This window comes from Macaca nemestrina, chromosome 20 (assembly GCF_043159975.1).
Source record: "Macaca nemestrina isolate mMacNem1 chromosome 20, mMacNem.hap1, whole genome shotgun sequence".
NCBI lineage: Eukaryota > Metazoa > Chordata > Mammalia > Primates > Cercopithecidae > Macaca > Macaca nemestrina.
Genome location: NC_092144.1, coordinates 17,118,240 through 17,134,081, shown reverse-complemented (window position 1 = coordinate 17,134,081; position 15,842 = coordinate 17,118,240). Strand labels below are relative to the sequence as shown.

General features: G+C 54.1%; 1 protein-coding gene and 1 non-coding gene across 3 annotated transcripts; both read right to left on the bottom strand.

The window, feature by feature from the left end:
- Nucleotides 1–6,564: 6,564 nt before the first annotated feature.
- On the bottom strand, nt 6,565–10,156 carry LOC105489308 (ribosomal protein L18a). 2 transcript variants are annotated; one of them, XM_011754081.2, is made up of 5 exons: nt 10,008–10,156; nt 8,405–8,584; nt 7,663–7,792; nt 6,859–6,968; nt 6,565–6,714 (listed from the first exon to the last, which is right to left on the bottom strand). In XM_011754081.2, the coding sequence occupies exons 1-5, from the start codon at nt 10,023–10,025 to the stop codon at nt 6,622–6,624; spliced, it is 531 nt and encodes a 176-aa protein (XP_011752383.1). In that variant the 5' UTR covers nt 10,026–10,156; the 3' UTR covers nt 6,565–6,621. The 2 variants fall into 2 exon arrangements, with proteins under 2 accessions (XP_011752383.1, XP_070942030.1); XM_071085929.1 differs by having other exon boundaries at nt 9,941–10,019.
- LOC112427612 (small nucleolar RNA SNORA68) lies at nt 7,169–7,301 on the bottom strand. The gene has a single exon (XR_003019306.1). It is a non-coding gene; the product is annotated as a small nucleolar RNA SNORA68 (small nucleolar RNA).
- Nucleotides 10,157–15,842: the final 5,686 nt, after the last annotated feature.

The following is a 15,842-nucleotide window of genomic DNA, read 5'->3' as shown; positions in this document are numbered from 1 at the left end:
CCCAGCGGGATCCCCTACTTGCAAAGCCCTGCCGACCAATGTGAACATATGCAAATTGTGCAAATACACGCAAATAGACCCCTTCTCTCCAGGGAAGTTCTGGGAAGGCATAGCTTCTCTTCTTCCCACCGTGGGGGTCCAGGCTGCGGCCAGAGGCCTGGGCTGAGGCCCGTTCATTGATTGCATACTGTGTGCAGGGCCCTCTGCCAGGTGCTGGGGACAGAGCATGATCCAGGTGGATCCACCCCAGGGTGGTGATGGCCCTAACCTCACAGCAGATAAATACTAATTTCAGTCCAGCGCTGTGGCTCACACCTGAAATCCCAGCACTTTGGGAGGCTGAGGTGGGAGGATCACCAGAGCCCGGGAGGTGGAGGCTGCAGTGAGCAGTGATCACACCACTGAATTCCAGCCTGGATACGGGGCGAGCGGAGACAGACAATCACGGCGTATCTTCTGGGCCTTCGTAAGGGGTGTGGATTTTATTCTGGGGGTGCTGGGGAACTCTAGGAGAGTTTGGAGCAGGTGAGGAGTCCGATGAGATTTCCAGATTCTGAAAAATGGGTCACATCCAAGTGGCAGGAGTGGGGTGGCTGCCGGGTGGGGAGAGGAGGGTGCATTTGGAACACAGTTTGGAATGCCTAAGGAGGACTGGAGTGAGGGCCCGTGCAGAGTGGGCGGGACCATTTCCTGACCTAGGGGAGGGAATTGTGAGCCTGGAGAGGAAAAGCAGCAGAGTGGGGAGAATCAGGTCACACCTTCCTTGACTGTGATTCCAATCATAGGAGCGGGCAGCAGGACCCCAGGATGTGAGTTGGGAAGGGCCCAAGGCCGCAGCAGACAATGTGAGCAGAATGTGCAGGAATGGGAGAATGGCGGCAGTGTCGGGGAGCTGTACCCCGCCCCTTGGTTCCCTGGGAGATGTAGCAGGGGTTGGGGTGAGAAGTTGTGAGCTGCTGTGACTGCAGCATGACCTGCTGGGTGGCCCTGGATATAAATTATCCTTCTGCGAGCTAGGAGCCACAGTGGGACTTGAACCCACGCCATGGGGAGCCAGAATCTGTCCTTGAACTTCAATTCTGCACTCAACAAGTGCAAAAAGGCCAGTTTCAGTGGCTCATGCCTGTAATCTCAGCACTTTGGGAGGCCAAGCGAGGAAGAAGGCTGGAGGCTAGGAGTCGGAGACCAGCCTGGGCAATATAGTGAGACCCCAACGGTACTCTCTCTCTCTCTATATATATATATTGTATTTTTAGTAGAGAAGGGGTTTCACCATGTTGGCCAGGCTGGTCTCCAACTCCTGACTTCACGTGATCCACCCGCCTCTGCCTCCCAAAGTGCTAGGATTACAGGTGTGAGCCACTGTGCCCAACCAAAAATTTTTAAAAATTAGCTGAGTTTGGTGGTGTGCCCCTGTGGTCCCAGCTACTTAGGAAGCTTAAGCAGAAGGATTGCTTGAGCTGGGGAGGTTGAGGCTGCAGTGAACGGTGATTGTGCCACTGCACTTTAGCCTGGGCGGCAGAGGGAGACCCTGTCTCTAAAAAAATAAATAAATGTAAACTATTTTTCCTTGTTGCTGCTGCTGTCTGTGAGATTCCATAGTTCAACTGGGCACGGTGACTCACGCTTGTAATCCCAACACTTTGGGAGGCCCAGGCAGGTGGATCACCTGAGGTCAGGCGTTCAAGCCGATCCTGGCCAACATGATGAAACCCCGTGTCTACTAAAAACACAAAAAACTAGCCAGGCATGGTGGCGGGCACGTGTGATCCCAGCTACTCAGAAGGCTGAAGTAGGAGAATTGCTTGAACCCGAGAGGCAGAGGTTGCGGTGAGCCGAGATCGTGCCATTGCACTCCAACCTGGGCAGCAAGAGTGAAACTCCATCTCAAAAAAAAAAAAAAAAAAATTCCATAATTCTAAGTCCTGATACTCAACTGTGAGTCTCAGATTCTGTGATTCTTTTTTTTTTTTTTTTTTTTTTTGAGACGGAGTCTCGCTCTGTCGCCCAGGCTGGGGTGCAGTGGCCAGATCTCAGCTCACTGCAAGCTCCGCCTCCCGGGTTCCCGCCATTCTCCTGCCTCAGCCTGCTGAGTAGCTGGGACTACAGGCGCCCGCCACCTCGCCCGGCTAGTTTTTTGTACTTTTTAGTAGAGACGGGGTTTCACCGTGTTAGCCAGGATGGTCTTGATCTCCTGACCTCATGATCCGCCCATCTCGGCCTCCCAAAGTGCTGGGATTACAGGCTTGAGCCACCGCGCCAGGCCAGATTCTGTGATTCTTATACAGTCTCTCTTGGTTGCAGGAACTGGGGCTGGGGTCTCTTGGGGTCCCTACTCGTCTGTCCTGCTTTGGCACTGCCCTTGTCCCCATTGGTTCTGACTCAGGAGCAGAGGTGCAGGGCGGGTCAGGGAGGGGAGGCTTTGAATGTCGCTCCCCCACGGATCACAGCCCTACCGAGGTGACACCTGGCACCTTGACAAGCCCAGGAATGAGACCCAGGAGCGCCTCGGCACCTGAGGAGGTGGGAGGAGTTCCTGGATTCCTGCCCTTGCTTATCCTTGGGTTAACTGGATGAGCCTGGGTAGGACCTGTCCCGCTCCAGACCCCAGCAGACATCCAGGCTCTCCCTGGCCAGCCTCTGCCTTATCGGCCCCACTCACACCCATGCGAAATGACCCATTGCTGCCCAGCCCCAGGGCTTTCGCTCTGGTTGGTGTTGTACCTCCTCTCCTCAACAGCCAGGAGTTCTTTTTTGTTTATTTTTGTATTTGTTTTTCTGAGGCAGTGGCTCACTCTGTTGCCCAGGCTGGAGTGCAGTGGAGGTTATGGCTCACTGCAACCTCAATCTTCTGGGCTCACGTGATCCTCCTGCCTCGGACTCCCAAGTAGCTGGGCCTACGGGCGCACCACCACCACACCCAGCCTCTGCATGGGATTGTGACTCTCTTTTCCCTCCTGAGAAAGAACCAGGGGCTGTCTATTCCTTCAAGCACCCACACTGGAATTAACACAGGCCCCTGCACAAAGTAGGGGCTCAAGGACGATTGAGGCTGCAACAAAGGGATGGTGTGTGTGGGGTGAGGGCGGGCACGTGGAGTTTGGGTAAAGGATTGGATATGACAGATGGGTGGATGGGTAAATGGATGGATGGATGAATGGATGGATAGATGTATGTATGGACTAGTGGGTGGTTGGATGGGTGAATGAGTGAATGGGTGGATGGATGGATGGGTGGGTGGGTTGATGGGCGGGTGGATGGATGGATGGATGGGCGGGTGGGTTGATGGGTGGGTGGGTTGACGGGCAGGTAGGTGGGTGGATGGATGGATGGATAGATGAATGGATGGGTGGGTCGGTGGATGGGTGGATGGATGGATGGATGAATGCGTGGGTGGGTGGATGGGTGGATGGATAGATGGATGAATGAATGGGGTGGGTGGGTGAATGGATGGATGGATGAGTGGGTGGGTAGGTGGATGGATGGATGGATGGATGAATGCGTGGGTGGGTGGATGGGTGGATGGATGGATAGATGAATGAATGGGGTGGGTGGATTGAGTGGACGAATGGATGGACAGGTAGCTGGTTGGTGGAGGAATGTGACTGAATGGAAGGATAGTGATTCACTGGGGGTGGGGGAATTCGGTGGTAGAGGAGCTTCTGGGCACATTTACGAGAGGCTGAGTAGATGGCAGGTTGGTGTTCTGTAAGTGCATTCATCCTGTCAATGGCTCCTCAACAATGGGATTGGCCTCCATGTCTCAGCTGGTTGGGGCGGCTCTCCCAACTGGTTCCCAGGCTGCTGCCACGTGGTTGAAGCCCTGGAGGGGCTCCAAGGCACAGGAAGGGGACTGAGGTGGAGATGCGGGTGTGCAGTGAGCTTTGGTGGGGCCCTGAGCCTTCCGTGCCTTCCACTCTCCTGATCTCTCATCCTCCAACTCACTCAGTATCACCTCGCCTGCCCCACAGCCTAGAGGGATCACCGCCCTCACTGTATACAGGAAGAAATGGCTCAGAGTGGGCAGGGACTTCCAGGCAGTTATGGCCTGAGTTCACAGTGCCACGCCCTGCTTCAGGCCCAGCTCAAGATAAGGTCACATCTACCAGAGCAGCTCCATTACAGCCTAAGCAGGACTCGTTTCCTCCCCATGTTCTAATCAAGGGGGTAGAAGGGTCAAGCCTTAGGGAGGGGGGCAGCATTGCACAGGGTCAGGTACCCAAGGTCCTTCTCCCTCGCTGCTCCTGTGTTGCTTCTTCATGGTCCAAAATGACTGCTGGAGCACTGGCCATCATGCCCACGCACCAGCCAGACACGTTCTTTCTTGGAAATGGCCCATCACTGCTGTATTTTTGTTTTGTTTGGTCTCGCCCTGTTGCCAGGCTGGAGTACAGTGGCACGATGGTGGTTCACTGCAGCCTCAACCTCCAGGCTCAAGTGGTTCTCATACCTCAGGCCCCCAAGTAGCTGGGACTACAGGTGTGCACTACAGCCAGCTAATGTTACTTGGTAAAGACAGGGTCTCGCAAGTCTACCAGTCTGCTCTCAAACTCCTGGCCTCAAGTGATCCTCCTACCTCACCCTTCCAAAGTGCTGACAGTCATGAGCCACACTTGGCCACTGCTATGGAGACCAGGAAATTTATTTTCTTTTCTGGGTGGCACTTAAGTATGAAGATTCCCTTACGGAGAAAGGAGAGTTTGTACTAGAAACCACAAAAGATGAAATTCAGGCAAAATTTTGAAATTTCCAGTTATCACCCCCCCACACACCCAATATACTCTGAGGAACATCAAAAGATATCCTGGGCCAGGCAGGGTGGCTCATGCCTGTAATCCCAACACTTTGGAGGCTGTGGCGGGTAGATCACAAGGTCAGGAGTTCCAGACTAGCCTGGCCCACATGGTGAAACCCCATCTGTGCTAAAAATACAAAAAATTAAGTCAGGCATGGTGGTAGGCACCTGTAATTCTAGCTACTCTGGAGGCTGAGGCCGGAGAATCCCTTGAACCTGGGAGGCAGAGGTTGCAGTGAGCCGAGACCGTGCCACTGCACTCCAGCCTGGGGAACACGGCGAGAGTCCATCTCAAAAACAAAATTCTGGAAAACCATGATTTTCTCCAAGCTTTTGCCCGCATATGTAAAGAACTTTTACAAAATAAAAAAGGATCCCATAGGAAAGCTGAGTCCCTCCTGGATACACTGGGTGACACACATGGCCCCTGCCCTCTCAGAACTAGTGGGGGATAGAAATCAAATACAGCCCAGTCCCGGGAACCCATGAACAGTTTCACAAACTCCAGTGAGGCCAGCCTGGGGGAATCCGTGGTATTCCAGGCAAGTACAAAGACCCTAACGTGGGAAGGAACCAGTTGTTGGGGACCCATGGGGTTCTATGGTCTGCAGGGCTGTCCCCAGGCCTGGGTCTTACCCAGATGGTTGCTTGTGTGCTGGCCCTGCCCAGGCTCTGGGCGCCTCTCAGGTGAGGCTGAAAAAGGCCTGGTTTCCTGGAAACCACACGGCAACTCCACATGTGGAAGACCGTCCTTGTCCTGAGTGTGGTGGTGCCCCTCTAGTCCCAGCTACTTGGAGGCTGAGGCAGGAGGATCACTTGAGCCCAGGAGGTCAAGGCTACAGTGGGCCATGATCTCTCCACTGCACTCCAGTCAGGATGACAGAGCAAGACCCTCTTTCAAAAAGCCGTAACTGCTATCTAAGTCCTGGCTTTCTCCTGATCCTGCGCTCCCTGGGACAAAGGAGGGCCCCACAGGCTGCCCGCAGCAACTGCACAGCAGCACCTCCCACATCAGTGCGGAACCTCATGTTCAGATCAAGACGGCAAGTCCCAGATCAAGACTGGCCCAGAACAGGGTTGCCCAAGGTCACACAACAAAGGATGGGTGGGGGCCTGAGCTCTTGGCTGTGTCTCAAGCTTCTCCAACGCCAGCTTAGCCTCCACCTGACAAGACGGACTCAGCCAGGATGGGATTAGTGTCATGCCTGGAATTTTCCAGGCCTGAAGCGGTTTCCTGGAGACAAGTACCTGTGGTGAGTCCTTGACCTCCTTGGGCAAGATTAGGGTGTCATCTAAGAGGCCCCCAACCAGCGAAAGAGAAAAACAGCCTCCAAGCAGCAGAGCGCGCCCCTTGGGTGCCCTCTTGTGTCTACTCTGAGAACTTTGGGGACTTAGGAGAATCCCCAGGGAGCGACCCCCAATCCCACTATCTAGGGAAACTCTCCCTGGTCCAGACTCAGGAGGGAAGCCTCAGAGGCCTGTGTCTGACAAGAGAGTTGGGACAGATTTAGTGGCCCAGGACAGACAGTACCCCTGAAGCTAATAGCCCAGGGATGAGCAGGGCTAAGAACTGACCAAGCAAGAGGGCGCTCAGGGGTGGGGGCTCCTGGAGGGCCCACTCCAGGAGAGGAGAATGTGAGGGTTTGTTTGCACTGAAAACCCCTCCTAGGACAGAGAAACAGCAGCTCAGCTGCACCCCAGGAGGTGACTGGGCCAGCCTCTCATAGCATCCCTTTGAGCTCTGCAGTGTGTGCAAAGAAAACATGCGGTGAGCACCAGGGCATTCCTGAGTTTATTTGGGGCATACCCAGGCGAAAGCCCTGCACCTAAAAGAAGGTGTTGGGCCTCTTGGTGGTGAAGCGTGGCTTGTGCTGACGGCGCAGGACCCGGTGGGGCAGCGGGAACTTGATCTTGGAGTCCTGTGAGGAGGGGAGGCAGGTTGAGGAGGTTAGAAGTCTCTTAACACCCCATCCCTGTGGGGTCACCGAGGTGTAGCCGCCCCCCACTGGGCTCCTGCGTCAGAGCAGGTACTTCCCTCCAGGGGAGTCCCCCAGGGCACTTACATGGAACTGCTTGACAGCCGGCCGACGGCACTTGCTGGCCGCGATCTCCTCCACCTTCATGATCTGAATGGAGTGGGCCCGGGCGCGGTGCCGGGCACCCATGTCTCGGTCTGTGGAAAGGAGGAGGGGCAGTGTAACGGTGTTGCCTGGGCTCTGGGCATTCAGCAAACCTCCTGCTCAGTGCCTGCCCAATGACCTGGCACATCCTGTTGGTCACAGCAACTGCCTGAGGGCTCAGGGCTCACGGGAAGGTGGTAGGGAGGAAGCGAGATAGCCCAAGGCCTGGGTCCCAGCAGGCACTGGCCACTAGAGTTGTAGAACCTCCAAATTCACTTTGAGGGGCACAGCCACAGCCCCCCAAAGGCGACGAGATCCGCTTGCTGTTTGCACCTCTGTTTAAACCACCGCTATAAGAAACAGTGATTCTTGGGTTTAGGTGCAATCAGGGAGGTGTGGGAGTCTCACAAACCCTGGCGGGTGAGCCAAGGGAAAGGTGCCAGCTCCCAACAGTGGGCAGGGGTTGAACTCGGTTGTAAGTGGGTCCCAGAAGACAGTGGTGAAGTGGACCCCAGTCCAAACAAGGTGCAGACCCAAAATGGGAGTTTCTGGATGCAATGTGATTTACAACTGAGCCTGGTAGGGCTCTCAGAAAAGGGCATCTGGGGCCCGGGTTATCCTCTTGTCTTCCTGTGCCCCGCCCCCAGCTCTGAGTCTCTCCTGCCCTGGTAGCCTCTGGCATTTGCCCCGCCTCAGTGTGAGGGAATCAAGGAGCATCTAAAGCCAGAGGCGGGAAGCACAGCTTACAGCACTGGGTGACAGCGCCCGCAGTGGTCAGGTCCCGGTATTCCCGGTACATGTTGTGGGTGCCGCTCCGGGAGTCATAGCGCAGCCAGATTCCGAAGTTCTTCACCCGCAGCGGCGACTTCTCAAATACCTGCCCGGGAGAGGCCACACGGAGAGGTGAGCCAGATCCGCCCTAGCCCCATCCTCACTGAACCCTCGGCCTCTAAAGCACACCCCAGCCTCTAGGCTTACTCTATGGCCAGACTGTTGTGCCTCAGTTTCCCAGCCCCATCCACCTTCAGGAACCCTTGGGGAGCCTGCCAGGTAAGGGAACTTTCCATGCCAACAGCCTGAAGTCCAGGCTTCCTCCACGGAGACCAACCCACCCCAGATGCAGTCCCTGAACTCAGGTCTCCTGGGACCTGTCTGGGCCAAGTTAGCTACCACCACTGACCGGATAGCCATCGCCTCTCCTCACTTCATAAAACAGGGCCCAGAGAAGACAGCACCAACCAAGGTATCCCACCATGCCACCCACCCCCTCCCTGCATCCCTGGCTTTCTAGTCAGGGAAATGGCACATAAGCTCTGCTCCAGTCCCATGACCCAGAGAGAAACACGACCCGGGGCTCTGATGTCTGATGTGCTGGCATTATAGGCGTGAGCCACCGTGCCTGGTCCACGTCTGATTAATTCTTGAGATGCATTATGCCCCATGAGGCGCAAATCCACTCCAGACCTACATGGCCCCAGCCTCCCCATACCTGCCCACAGTAGACAATCTCCCCTGAAGATTTCTTCATCTTCTTTAACTGAGACACGAAGTACCAGAAGCGGGACTTGGCGACGACATGATTAGGCGCAAAGATTCGCATGCGGTAGAGGGGTGGTGTGTGGCATTTGGGGGTGGGCAGGCAGCGACCCACCACCTTGTACTCTCGTAGCTGAAAGGAAACAGGACTGAGGTTAAGGCCAGCACACCCGGCAACTGTGGAGATTCACCTCACTCCCTTGCCTGCAACCGATGACCACAGATTCGGGCAGCAGGAGGCAGGGCCACCCCCAGGGCCTCCATGTGGATTCCTGGTGACTGTGGGTCACACTCCCCAACACAGCTTTATCCATAAAATGAACTGAGGAGAGAGAGGTTTCCAGGGAGAATTAATTAAGTTGCCTGCTTCTCCTTTGCCTGGGCTAAGGGTTTCAGACCAGGAAAGCTGAGGCTTAGTTAGACCCACAGTCTCCTTTCTTCATGCTGCAGTCCTGAACTGCTTTGCAGTCCCCGTCAAACAGCCACTCTGCACCTAATAACATCCAGCCAACATCTTTTTTCACCCTGAGGCCCACAGGCAGAGTGACCAGTATGGGATCTCACAGCCCATTCCAGGCAGAACTAGGACAAGACCTCAGGTCTCTCCCCAGTCCTGGGATCCCTGCACTGTCGCCATGCGAGCTGCGGCTGCCTCCGTTTTCCCAACTGCAATCCAAACGTTTGGCCCAGGGAAGGCTCCCGATTTACAGATGCAGAGGTGAGAATCTTTGGTCAAGTCCAGGCTCTGTGATATGGCACAAAGAAACCACCTCTGATACTGACTCGTCAGCTTTTTACTAGTATCAATGAAAAATAGTCACAAATTATCGCAGACTCAGTTCCTACTTTTACTGTGAACCTGACCCACCGGCCTCGGCACCACACGTTCAGGAAGCATCTGGGGCCCGGGGCATCCTCTCGTCTTCCTGTGCCCCGCCACCAGCTCTGAGACTCTCCTGCCCTGGTAGCCTCTGGCATTTGCCCCTGGCAATGGGGCCCGCCCCTTTAACAGCAAGGAAACTGAGGCTGGAGATCTGGACATAACACACCCACTCCATGGGTGTCCGGGTTCTCCTATCTCTGCGCCATAACGCCGTTTGGTTCTATCCAGTATGTGTCACGGCGTTAAGCCTCACGCTCCCCGTTTCGGCTCATTGTCAGCAATTTTCATCTGCTTCTCACAGCCATTCTGGGAAAAAGAAAATACTACTGCTCCACCGCCACGTCCACATTGCAGACAAGAAAACAGAAACCTGGCGACTTGACGAGGTGCCGGGGCTCGGGCCTCTACGCTGCGCGACTTATTCCTTCCCCCGGGAAAAAGACCCGGAGTCCTTGGGCCCCCGCGATCCCTGAGCTGGCCCAGGCCACGCATCGCTCTCTCCACGCGGCGCCCACGATGGCCGCCATGTTGACTGCAACAAGAGAACGCGGCGCGCGGCCAAGCAGGACCGACAGGAGCGCGCGCCACCAACCCGACCCACGCTACCTCTGCAGACCCCCGATGGGGCCCGTGCCCCATCTCTTGGCCCCCTGCCGCGTCGCGCTCGCCTTACTGTGCCAGAAGCCTTCATGGCGTCCTCTCCGCTCTCGCAGCCACCAGCAAAAGGAAGTGCCCTCTTTCGCGCAGCCGTTCACCAGGCCTTCATTACCGGAAGACCCGCCCTCTCAATGCCGCACGCCCATTGGCTTCTCTGTCCCGCACTCAATGCGACCCGCGTCTTCATTGGCTACGGATCCACCTACTACTCAAAGCTCGCCCTCTCTTCACAGCGAGACTTCGTTTCCCAGAAGGCAACGAGGCAAGCACCACCTGTTCCGCCACGACCGTAACGGAGCGTCAGCGCGCGCGGCACGCCGGGAGTTGTAGGCACTCCGCCAGTCCCGGCTGCAACTAGGGGCGGCGGCGCGCGCCGCCTGCAGGATGCCTAAGCATTGAACTGGACCTCGGGTGGCTGCGGTGTTTACGATGAGATGCCGATGCTTCACACTCTTGGCCTCGTCCTCCGGGGAAGTGTGTTACGGAGGTCTCCAGCCAGATACCTGAGGGTTCTCATCTGTAAAACTGGAATACAAATTATATGTTTTTCTCCTAGCGATGTTGCAGCACGAATATTGAGTAAGCGCTGGAATGCCGTTTTTATTTGGGGTCCGATTTGTGTTTCGTAGTAGGTGGGATTCAAACCCTGTCTGCCTGCCTCCAGTTCATAAAGAACCTGGGGGAGCGGGGGTTGGGGGAGAGCGCGCGGAGAGCGCGAGAATGGATCAAGATCTAGCCGCCCACTTTGAGGGGCTCGGACAGAAAGAAGCCCTCCTGGGGATGAGGACGGAGACCAGATATGAAAAAAGAAACAGCCGCGAACAACTCCCTGATGACAAGGCTGTGAAGTAAAATTAAGAGGAAAGAGGCAGGAGGCTGAGGCATGAGAATCGTTTGTACTCAGGAGCCAGAGGTTGCAGTGAGCAGAGATCGCGCCTTTGCACTCCAGCCTGGGCGACAGAGTAAGACTCTGTATCAAAAAAAAAAAAAAAAAAAAAAAAGCCAGGTAGGTGCGGTGGCTCACGCCTGTAATCCCAGCACTTTCGGAGGCCGAGGTGGGTGGATCACGAGGTTAGGAGTTCAAGACCAGCCTGGCCAACATGGCGAAACCCTGTCTCTACTAAACATACAAAAATCAGCCAGGCGTGGTGGTGTGCACCTGTAATCATAGCTACTCAGGAGGATGAGGCAGGAGAATCGCTTGAACCTGGGAGATGGAGGTTGCAGTGAGCCGAGATCACGCCATTGCACTCCAGCCTGGGAGACAGGGCGAGACTCCAACTTGGAAAAAAACAAAAAGAAAAAAAGAAAGAAAAAGGACAGCAAGTATGCAATTTTTTATTTTCATTTTCTTATTTTGCATTTCAGGTTCTCTGAATCTGGTTTTGTGGATTCAAGTCACTACTGGGTGTGATTTTGTTTTCTTTACTTTTTTTTTTTTTTTTGAGACAGAGTCTTACTGTGTTCCTCAGGCTGCAGTGCAGTGGTGAGATCTCGGCTCACTACAACCTCTGCCTCCTGGGTTCAAGCGATTCTCCCGCCTCAGCCTCCAGAGTAGCTGGGATTACAGGTGCCCACCACCACGCCCGGCTAATTTTTGTATTTTTAGTAGAGACGGGGGTTTCACTATGTTGGTTAGGCTGGTCTCGAAGTCCTGACCTCAGGTAATCCACCTGCCGTGGCCTCCCAAAGTGTTGGGATTACAGGCGTGAGCCACTGCGCCCAGCCCAATGATTTTCTTATTCCAGTATGGCTTGGCTCCCTTCACCTCCTTTGTGCTGTTAATGTCAAACATATTACCTTTCTCTATATTATAGACCCAACAATACAATTAATATATAGTTTTTGTTGTTGTTGTTTTGAGATGGAGTCTAACTGTCGCCCAGGCTGGAGTGCAGTGGTGCGATTTGAGCTCACTGCAACCTCCACCTCCCAGGTTCAAGCAATTCTCCTGCCTCAGCCTCCCAAGTAGCTGGGACTACAGGCGTGCACCACCACCCCTGGCTAATTTTTTGTATTTTTAGTAAAGACAGGTTTTACCATGTTGCCCAGGCTGGTCTCGAATTCCTGACCTCAGGTGAACCACCCCCTCGGCCTCCCAAAGTGCTGGGATTACAGACATGAGCCACCAGGCCTGGCCAATATATAGTTTTGTACAACTGCTTTTTAAATGTGTTAAGAAGCAAAGATAGAAGAAATTTGCATTTATGCTAGATTTTATTTTTATTTATTTTGAGACAGGGTCTCGCTCTGCTACCCAGGCTGGAGGGCAGTGGCGCAATATTGGCTAACTGCAACCTCTGCCTGCCAGGATCAAATGATTCTCCTGCCTCAGCCTCCCAAGTAGCTGAAATTACAGGTGTGCGCCACCATGCCTGGCTAATTTTATTTTTAATTTTTAGTAGAGACAGGGTTTCTCTGTGTTGGCTATGGCTGGTCTTGAACTCCTGACCTCAAGTGGTCTGCCCGTCGTGGCCTCCCAACATACTGGGATTACAGGCATGAGCCACTGTAGCTGGCAGATTTTATTTTTATTTTTTTAATACAGGATCTCACTCTGTTGCCCAGGCTGGAGTGCAGTGGCGAGATCTCTGTTCACTGCAGCCTCAAACTCCCAGGCTCAAGAGATTCTCCCACCTCAGACCTCCCGAGTAGTTAGGACGTGTGCCATGAAACCCAGCTAAGTTTTGTATTTCTTTTCTTGAACTCCTGACCTCGTGATCCACCTGCCTCAGCCTCCCAAACTGCTGGGATTACAGGCATGAGCCACCACACCCGACCAAGTTTTGTATTTTTTGTAGAGACAAGGTCTCTCTATGTTGCCCAGGCTGGTCTTAAACTCCTGAGCTCAATTGATCCGCCTACCTCAGCCTCCCGAAGTTTTGGGATTACAGGCGTGAGCCAAAGCACCCGGCCTTATGCAATCTTTTAAAATTACATACATTACCTTTATATGTGTTCTTCAGATTTTCGCATGGATTGGAATAAATGTCTGGGGTTCCTTGTTTTCAGCCTAAAGAATTTCTTTTGGGCGGGTGCGGTGGCTCTAACCTGTAATCCCAGGTCTTTTCGAGGCCCAGGTGAGTGGGTCACCTGAGGTCAGGAGCTTGAGATCAGCCTGGCCAACATGGTGAAACCCCGCTTCTATTAAAAAATACAAAAATGCCGGGCGCGGTGGCTCACGCCTGTAATCCCAGCACCTTGGGAGGCCGAGGCGGGCGGATCACAAGGTCAGGAGATCGAGACCACGGTGAAACCCCGTCTCTACTAAAAATACAAAAAATTAGCCGGGCGCGGTTGTGGGCGCCTGTAGTCCCAGCTACTCGGGAGGCTGAGGCAGGAGAATGGCGTGAACCCGGGAGGCGGAGCTTGCAGTGAGCCGAGATCGCGCCACTGCACTCCAGCCTGGGCGACAGAGTGAGACTCCGTCTCAAAAAAAAAAAAAAAAAAAAATACAAAAATTAGCTGGGTGTGGTGGCGGGCGCCTGTAGTCCCAGCTACTTGAGAGACTGAGGCATGAGAATCACTTGAGCCTGGGAGGCGGAGGTTGCAGTGAGCCAAGATCACACCACTGCACTCCAGCCTGGGCAATAGAGTGAGACTCTATCTCAAAAAAAAAAAAAAAGATTGGTATTTCTTGTAAGGTGGGCAAATTAACTTTTGCACTAAAATCTTTAGCCCAACTGTAACACAGGTGGTTAGTTACCCAGTCCCTTCCTGATGGACACTTAGACTGTGAAAATTCGGAAAACTGATGGGTATGATGGGGGACAGGGAGGCCAGAGGAGCAGGTCAGCCCTCCTCTGGCTGGGGTCTTCTGGGCAGGAAGGACGTCAGGTGAGAGGCGACTCTATCTGAACAGCGCTGCCGCGAATGTCCACCAGGTGGCAGCAGAACCACGTCCCGTCTGCGGTGGCCCAGCTGAGGCCAAGCGGGAGACCGTGGAATGATATACAACCAGGTTCAAATCCCACCGATGGTTCGCTGGCCACGTCGCCGCTCTGGGCCTCAGTTTCCCCTTCCACACAATGAGGCCAATAATAGTCGCCAGCTTTTAGGGTTGTTGTGAGATTTAAATGGCGTATGATTGTTTGGACGGGGGAGCCTGTCCCTGTTGAGGCCCTGTCCCTCCCTCTGTGCTGGAACTCACCACTCTGGCCTTAGTTAGGCTACAAGCAGGTGGAAGGAGAACCTGGAAAGGGCAGAGCGCAGCCTGGAGCACAAATTGGATCCTAGAACAGCAGGAGAGGGGCAGGAAAAGGAATTTAGGGAGGATGGGGAGGAGGAAGAGGAGAGGGAGATCCCCGAGACCCAGCCCTGGCCTTGGGGCCTGGTGCTTCTGCCTTCAAGGCCTGGGTTGGAGCAGAGGGAGGGCATGCCAGGGTGGGGAAGGGCACGGGTTGTGAGGTGCTGACTGTTTGTTTCAAAGCTTTATTATTTTTCTTTACTTTTTTTTTTTTTTTGAGATGGAGCCTCACTCTGTTCCCCAGGCTGGAATGCAATGGCGTGATCTCGGCTCACCACAGCCTCTGCCTCCCGGGTTCAAGCGATTCTCCTGCCTCACCCTCCAGAGTAGCTGGGATTACAGGCACCCACCATCATGTCCGGCTAATTTTTGTAGAGACACGGTTTCACTATGTTGGCCAGGCTGGTCTCGAACTCCTGACCTCAGATGATCCGCCCACCTCGGCCTCCCAAAGTGCTGGGATTATAGGCGTGAGCCACAGTGCCCAGACTTTTTTTTTTTTTTTTTAAATACAGAGTCTCACTGTCACCCAGGCTGGAGTATAGTGGCGTGATCTCGGCTCACTGCAACCTCTGCCTCCCCGGTTCCAGCAATTTTCATGTCTCAGCATCCCGAGTCCCTGGGATTACAGGTACCCATCACCACACCAGGCTAGTTTTTGTTTTTTTATGTTTTTTTTTTTTGAGACGGAGTCCGGCTCTGTCACCTAGGCTGGAGTGCAGTGGCGCGATCTCCGCTCACTGCAAGCTCTGCCTCCCAGGTCCACACCATTCTCCTGCCTTAGCCTCCAGAGTGGCTGGGACTACAAGTGCCCGCCACCACACCTGGCTACTTTTTTGTATTTTTAGTAGAGATGGGGTTTCACCATGTTAGCCAGGATGGTCTCGATCTCCTGACCTCGTGATCCACCCGCCTACGGCCTCCCAAAGTGCTGGGATTACAGGTGTGAGCCACCGCGCCTGGCCCAGTTTTTGTATTTTTAGTAGAGATTGGGTTTCACTATGTTGGCCAGTCTGGTCTGGAACCCCTGACCTCAAGTGATCTGCCTGCCTCAACCTCCCAAAGTGCTGGAATTACAGGAATGAGCCACTGTGCCCGGCCCAGGCCCTGACCTTCCACCCCGTCCTCTTCTGCCTCCAATTGTCCCTGATCCCTGCTCCCATCTCTCCCAAGAGTCCTCCTCTGAATTCATTTCATTCATTCATTCACTGAGTACTTACTGTGTGGACACATGGCACAGGGGACACAGCTGTGACTGGGACAAACAAAAATCCCAGACCTGGGAGAGTTGAAAGGGAAAAGGATGGGGGAAACGGGAAAAACAAGATACATAAGAAAAATGAGCCAGGCATGGTGGCTCTCACTTGTCATCCCAGTGACTCGGAAGGCTGAAACGGGAAGATTATTTCAGGCCAGGAGTTCAAGACTAGCCTGGGCGACATAGTGAGATCCCATCTGTAAAAAAAAAAGTTTCGGCCAGGTCTGGAGAGATGGGTGGATCACCCAAGGTCAGGAGTTCAAGACCGGCCTGACCAACAAAGTGAAACCCCGTCTCTACTAAAAATACAAAAAATTAGCCAGGTGTGGTGGTGTGCACCTGTAGTC